Source organism: Capra hircus (assembly GCF_001704415.2).
Source record: "Capra hircus breed San Clemente chromosome X unlocalized genomic scaffold, ASM170441v1, whole genome shotgun sequence".
NCBI lineage: Eukaryota > Metazoa > Chordata > Mammalia > Artiodactyla > Bovidae > Capra > Capra hircus.
Window position 1 is genome coordinate 41,868,410 of NW_017189516.1, and position 8,579 is coordinate 41,876,988.

Genomic DNA, 8,579 nt, shown 5'->3' on the forward strand with positions numbered 1-8,579 from the left:
CAATATACACACACTACACTATACACTATACACACATACACACACTATACACACTATACACACACTATACACTATACACACTATAACACACTATACACTATACACACACTATACACTATACACACACTATACACTATACACACTATTACACTATACACATATACACACACTATACACTATACACATATACACACAATATACACTATACACACAATATACACACTATACACACTATACACACACTATACACTATAACACACTATACACACACTATACACAATATACAACACACTATACACACATCATTACACTACACTATACCACACTATACACACACTATACACCACTAATACACACATATACACTATACACAATATACACAATATACACACTATAACACATACACACACTATACCACTATACCACCACTATACACACACTACTATACACTATACACACACTCTACACACTATACACAACTATACACACACACTATACATCACACTAAACACACACACTATACACTATACACAACTATACACCACCACTATACACCAATAATATACCACACACTTACCTTACCCCCCACTATACACACTATACACTATACCACTAATACACTATACACTACACACTATACACACACTAATACACCACACTATACCACAATTATACACACCACTATACACACACTATACACACACACTCATACACTATACACACTATACCACACACTATACACACTATACACACACTTATACACAATATACACACACTATACACACACTATACACAAATACACCTATACACACACTATACACACTATTTACACAACACTTATTACACTCATACACACTATACACACACTATACACAATATACACACACTATACCTATACACACTATACACACACTATACACTATCACACACTATACACAATATACACACACTATACACAATATACACTACACACACACTATACACACTATACACACAACTATACACTATACACACTGATACACACCACTATACCACTATACACACTATACCACACACTATACACACTATAACACAACCACCTATACACACTATACACACACATATACACTATATCACTATACACACACTATACATACAATACACACACTTATACACACACTATACACTATTACACTATACACACTATACAACACTATACACACAAAAATAAAAAAATATACACACACTATACACTATAACACACTATAACACACACTATTACACACACTATACACACTATACACACACTATACCACACACTATACACACATATACACCAATATACACACAACTATAACACTATACACACTATACACAACACTATACACATATACACACACTATACACAATATACACCACACTATACACTATACACACACTATACACTATACACACTATACACACTATACACATATACACACTATTACACACTATACCACACTATACACTATACACACACTATACACTATACACACTATACACACTTACTTACACCACTATACACACTTACAACACACTATACACACTACACTATACACACACTAATACACTATCACACACTATACACTATACACACTATACACACTATACACACACTATACACACACTATACACTACACACACTATACACCTATACACAATATACACACACTATACACATATACACACACTATATACACTATACACAATATACACACACTATACACAAATATTAACCACTATATACACACTATACACTATACACTATACACACTAACACTATGCACACTATACACACTATGCCACAACATACACACACTATACACTATACACACTATACACACACTATACACTATACACACACTATACACTATACACACTATACACACACTATACACAATATACACACCACTATACACTATTACACACTATACACACACTATACACAATACACATATACACACACTATACACACACTATATACACACTATACACACTATACACACTATACACACTGCACTACACACACTATTACACACTATACACACTATACACGTATACACACACTATATACACATATACACACACTATACACTATACACATATACACACTATCACACACTATACACACTATACACACACTATATCACACACACTATACACCTATACACACACACTATACACTATACACACACTATACACACACTTATAACACACTATACACAATAACACTATACACACTTTACACACTATACTATACACACACACACTATACACTATACACACTATACACACTATACACTATACACACTACACACACATACACTATACACACTACACACACACACACTATACACTATACACACTATACACACACTATACACACACACACACACTATACACACACTATACACACACACTACACACACTATACACTATACACACTATACACACACTATACACTATACACTATCACACTATACACACTATACACACACTATACACAATACACTAACACTATACACCACTATACACACACTATACACTATACACACTATACACACACTATACACATATACACACACTATACACTAACACATACACACACCTATACACAATATTACACACTATACACACACTATACACATATACAACACTATACACTATACACACCTATACACACACTATACACTATAACACACTATACACACTATACACACACTATACACTATACACACTATACACACAGCTATACACACACTATACACACTATACACACTATACACTACTATACACACACTATACACACACTATACACTATACACACTATACACACACTATACACACACTATACACTATACACACTATACACACACTATACACTATACACACTATACACCACTATACACAAACACTATACACTATACACACACTATAACACACACTATAACACTATACACACTATACACACACTATACACACTATACACACACTATAACTATACACACTATACACTATACACACACTATACACTATACACACACTATACACACACACTATACACACACTATACACCTATACACACACTATACACACACTATACACTATACACACTATACACACACTATACACTAACACTATAACACACTATACACACTATACCACACACTTACACACATATACACACACTATACACACACACTATACACACTATACACACACTATACACTATACACACTATACACACCACTATAACCAATACACAAAAGGAGGCCCTGGAAAATCACTGATGCTGTGGACCCCAGGAAGCGCTGGGCACAGATGTCAGGTTGATTTCAGTCTAGAAAGTCTTAAGGAAGTGAGACCTCTGTCTAATACAATCAGCCGCAGTTTCACAGAGGGAGGGACCCCTGAGTCCAAGGAGGACCTCACATGTGATGCTGAGTGCTAGCGGGGACCCCTGCAGAGGGAGCCAAACAGAATTCTGTAAATTCTTAGCTCTGTGAAGCCCCCAAAGCTACTTCCGTTGGTCCCCTCATTCAACCTGTGTGATATTAGGGAGGGCTGAGTCTCCTCTAGCCAGATCAGAACGGAGATCTGCAGATGGGGGTGTGTTGACCCTAACAGGCCTTAAGGTGAGGACCATCAGTTCTAGTGGGAGGATCTCTCCTAAAAAGAAGGAGGCTCACAGAGTGGCAACCAAGCAGAGATGGCAACAAGCAGAGATGCTCAGAGCAAAGCTGGCCTCCCACCACTGGGGACTTGAGAAGGCTAGGGCTTGTCTGGGAGCTAGAAGCCTCAGGTTCATAGAAGGAGGCATCCTGGGCTCTGATACACTGCACAAGGAGGACCCGAGGACGGATGAATTTTGAGCTACCAGGGTTCCCGTAGCACGCTGCCCCTGCTGTCATCCCTGGGAGACCCCACGTAGGACCCTACGCAGCTCCCCTCCACTTCCGCTTTGAAAGCGAGCGGATCGGCCGGTAGCCGCGGCGACCGTTTGGCGGACACTTAGTGTCCAGGACTCGTCCGGAACCAAGGTGAGGACCTGAATGGAGCTGAAGGGACTTTCCCAACCCTCCCAGCAATAAAAGTGACCCATCCACATCCCACCCCTGTGATATGGCTCCTATGAGTCCCTCAGCGCTGTCGGCTGAATGTGCTCTAGAGTGTCTCAGGCTAAGGCGTTGGTCTGTGGGGGGTAGGCCCGGATTCTACCCCCGGAGAAGCTCTAGGTCCTAGAGGAGGGCCCTGAGGGCTGATGAGCAGACTTCGGCACTGCAAGGGGGCCACTCTGAGCGGCCCCCCTTATACTGGGCTCTAGGAGGCCCTGGGTAGTGCTGACCAACTGTGGTGCCCCCTGGTGTCCACTGGAGCTGGTTTTGGGGAAGTGAGAGCCTTGCTGTAATGGAATAGACCCAGATCAACAAAGGGACCTAGTCCCCAACAATATTAATGGCTGTGACGCTAGTAAGGATGGGGGCTCCTCCCATAAGAAATGGAGCCACATAAAGCACCAGTCCTATTTTCAGGACTGGGAGAATCAGGCGTTTTGACATGACACTTTCCGGGACATCTCAGGGAAGTGAGAGACCAGGTCAGTGGGGGCAGCCTCAGGTTGGCAAGGGAGGGTTTGCGGTTTCCTGGTGGATGGTGAGAACGTTGGGGGCTGTCGATGTTCCACACCACGTCATTCGGACCACATCTCCCTGTCTTCGTCCCTGGGAGACCTCAAGGATACACGTCGATTCCTACTGTGGGCTAATGGGGAAGCCAGGGTCTTGGTCTGAATGGAGTGGTCAGCAGAGGGAGAAATCTTCCACCCTGTCATGAGTCAAATGTAGGCCTTGGTTGCTTCTGTGTCCTGGCCATGGTAAAGACTGCTGCAGTGAACATGAGTACAGGTGTCTGTTTCCATTAGCGTTTCCTCAGGATATATGCCCAGTAGTGGCATTGTTTGCTCATGTGATAGTTTCATTCCTAGTTTGTTTTTTTTTTTTAATGCAGAGTGAGTTAAGTCTGAAAGAGGAAAGCCAATATCATGTATGAATGCATATATATGGAATCCAGAAAGATGGTACTGATGAACCTATTTGCAGGGCAGTCTGGAGATGCAGACCTAGAGAACACACTCCTGGACACAGTAGGGGAAGGAGAGGGAGGGGCAGATTGAGAGAGTAACATTGAAAAGGTACATATAACCATATGGAAAATAGATAAACAGTGGGAATTAGTTTTATGACCATGGAGCTTAAAGCCAGTGTTCTGTGATACCTTAAGAGGGGTGTGACGTGGAGGGAGTTTCAAGATGGAGGAGACATAAGATAAACCTATGGCTGATTCCTATTGATGTGTGGCAGAAACTGGTACATTATTATAAATTAATATTGTAATGTTGTAAAAAATAAATTTATTTCCAAAAAGACATATAGGAGAAAACAGAAGCAAAAATATTTTAGACCTTGAATTGGGATCTTGTGAGGGTCCACAGGGACATCAACCTGCCTGTACCAGATTTTGTTCTCAGGAGACCGTGTTTGGTAAGATAAGGTCATCTTCACTTCCTGCTTTTGGGACATGGAGTGAATGGCTTTTACTATCAAGCAGTCATCACTTCAAGAGAAAGTTGAGCTTCTCTACCAGGAGCGCAATAGGAACCTGAGTGAGTACTCAGTGCACCCATCCCAGCCCTCGGATTTCAGCCCAGGAAATCTCAGGGAAGGGCTATGTGGCTCAGCACCTTCTTTACTGTTTTATACGAACTCTACGGGAGGGGAAATATCTAGTCTGAAGGTGCAGACAGCAGCCTGCAAATGGATAATGGTGCCCAACATTTTAAGGAGCCAAGGTAAGGACCTTGCATGATGATCCCAATGAACTCAGGATAGAAAAGACCCTAATGAGCTCTCAGCACTGGTTATCTATCTCCTGGCAGGGATGTGGACTGAGGCATCCCTTCACTTATCTCTGGATCATGGGGATGTCTAAAGTGTCTGCATCAGTGTAGCAGAGGGAAGAGTGCCAAGGCTCCGCCAGGGCTTGACGTGATAATACTGAAGTAGAACTTAGAAAACCCCACTGCTGGCACCTGCTGTCACCTGAGTGAATCCAAAGCAGGGCCTAGAGGTTGCAGAGTAAAAGTAAGGCCTCTATTCTTCCTCTGTGGGATTGTGTGGGGAAAGGCTGAGCAGGAAAACAAGAGCCTTGTGGGTTCCTAGGGCAGTGTCCTCAAAGACACCTGCAGAGGCGGCCTTTGATTAAGCCAATGCAGAATCTCCCTGTTTTAAGGTGCTCATGTCACCTCATTCTCCATCCTCCAGGTGCCCCAACCTCCTGTCTATTGGCCCAGACCCCTGCCTGCGGTCCCTGACCACAGCCATCATGCCTCGTGGGCAGAAGAGTAAGCACCGTGCTCGTGAGAAACGTCGCCAGGCCCGAGCTGAGACCCAGGGTCTTCATGATCAGGCTACCACATCTGGGGGAGAAGAGACCACCTCCTCCTCCCCTCCTGATTCAGAGAGCGGTCCCTCAAGCTCGTCTGCTGCTGGCACCTCCAAGGGGCCTCAGGGAGCCCAAGGCACCACCAGCGCTGCTTCAGGTGCTATACGCAAAAGATCTGGTGTCGGGCGCGCAGCACGCTCGAGATCTGGTGTAGGTGCCGAGGGCCAAGTTCAGGAAGGGGAAAATTCCTCCCAGGCCTCAGCTGCTGCTGAGAGCTCTCATACAGATCTTCTGACCTGGAAGGCAGAGGTGTTGGTACAGTACATGCTGTGTAAGTATAAGATGAGGGCGCTCATTAAGAGGTCTGAAATGCTGAAGGCAGTCACTAGAAGGTACAGGGAGCAATTCCCTGAGATCCTTAGCAGGGCCTCTGAGCGCATGGAGCTGGTGTTTGGCCTGGTGCTGAAGGAAGTCAGGCCCAACAGTCACTGCTATACCCTGGTGAGCAACCTAGATCTCAGCGACAGTGAGTCTATGAGAGGTGACTGGGGGCTGCCGAAGAATGGTCTTCTGATGCCTCTGCTGGGTGTCATCTACCTGAATGGCAACCACGCCCCTGAGGAGAAGATCTGGAATTTCCTGAATATGCTGGGCATCTATGATGGAAGAAATCACTTCATCTTTGGAGAGCCCAGGAAGCTCATCACAGAAGATCTGGTGCGAGAAGGGTATCTGGAGTACCGCCAGGTGCCCGGCAGTGATCCCCCTCGCTATGAGTTCCTGTGGGGTCCTAAATTGCTCACAGAAACCAGCAAGATGAAGGTCTTGCAGTTTTTGGCCAAGGTCAAGGATTCGGGTCATACTGCCTTCCTGTCGCAATATGAGGATGCTTGGAGAGAGGAGGTAGAGAGCACCGGAGACAGAGGTGCGGCCAGGGCTGGCCCTTCTGCCTCACTCAGGCCTGGCACTGCTGCCTCAGCCGCTGCTGGCCCTTCTGCTTCAGCCCGGCCTGGCACTGCTGCCTCAGCCACTGCTCGCCATTCTGCTTCAGCCCGGCCTGGCACTGCTGCCTCAGCCACTGCTCGCCATTCTGCTTCAGCCCGGCCTGGCACTGCACCGTCAGCCGCTGCTCGCCATTCTGCTTCAGCCCGGCCTGGCACTGCACCCTCAGCTGCTGCTGGCCCTTCTGCTTTGGCCACTGCGCGCCCCAGGGCCAAGTCCAGCCGCTCATCTCGCCCTTAGTGTGGTCTGAAGCCCACTGTTCACTTTGTCGGTGGAGAAGCCTGTCAATCTGTGTTCCTGATATGCATCAATAACTTGTTGACTTTATTTCCCCCAATTTTCAGTTCTTAAAATTTTTCAACAGAAAGGCCATTTAGATTCATGATGTAAGTATGTGAATAACATGGGTCACACACAGTTTGCTGTTTGTCAAATTTAGGAGCAAAAATTTTGTTTTCTCAAATAAATACTGGAAATCCTCACATCACCTTTGTGATCCAGGGTGAGAATAACATCACTTAAGGATAAGAGTGTCCTTAGAAATGCAAAAAACACCACACTAATAGAGGCTCAGAACATTAATACACTGTTAGGGAGATAGCTGAAATTTCTACAGTGTTTGGCTTGCTTTACTCTCTGGTTAGCCTCCCTCTTTGTAAATGTAAAAGAGACATACTTGCCTCTGCTTATGCTTTATGGTTTTCAAGAACGTTGGAGAATATAAATTACAGCAAATGATTTATTCGTGGCTCTTCTTTTACCCAACCATTGAGAATCTGCTCTTCAGAAGTCTTCATGCTTGTACTGGTGATGTTTAGTCAAAAGAAGTCCTAGCGTCTGTGCATTCATGATAGTTTCTCAGAGATGCTGTCATTCTATGGAAGAGGCTGAGATAGTCTCTACTTCACGAAGAACAAGAAAGAAGCAGGGTAAAGAGGGGTCGGAGCGAACATATTACTTTGGTTTCATTGCTTAGCTGAATTTTGGCTGATTTGGGAGGTTGGGTCTTTTCTTTTCCCACTTGGAACGCTTGATAGTTTCTGACATCTGATAGACTGAAAAAAAGAAATCCAGCTGATGTAGCATCTGAGGTCAAGATAATCATAGTAATAACTGCT

General features: G+C 44.0%; 1 protein-coding gene across 1 annotated transcript; it reads left to right on the plus strand.

The window, feature by feature from the left end:
* The first annotated feature begins 6,399 nt into the window (after positions 1-6,399).
* LOC102169586 (melanoma-associated antigen B2-like) lies at positions 6,400-7,711 on the plus strand. Its single transcript, XM_018043700.1, has 3 exons — positions 6,400-6,616; positions 6,653-7,384; positions 7,419-7,711. The coding sequence occupies exons 1-3, from the start codon at positions 6,400-6,402 to the stop codon at positions 7,709-7,711; spliced, it is 1,242 nt and encodes a 413-aa protein (XP_017899189.1).
* Positions 7,712-8,579: the final 868 nt, after the last annotated feature.

What these genes read in the sequence shown, in the direction of transcription:
- LOC102169586 (XM_018043700.1), top strand. Translation starts at nt 6,400, where the DNA reads ATGCCTCGTGGGCAGAAGAGTAAGCACCGTGCTCGTGAGAAACGTCGC. An exon ending in CACCACCAGCGCTGCTTCAG is followed by an intron (nt 6,617 to 6,652) that starts GTGCTATACGCA and finishes TCGGGCGCGCAG; the next exon opens with CACGCTCGAGATCTGGTGTA. An exon ending in AGAGAGCACCGGAGACAGAG is followed by an intron (nt 7,385 to 7,418) that starts GTGCGGCCAGGG and finishes TGCCTCACTCAG; the next exon opens with GCCTGGCACTGCTGCCTCAG.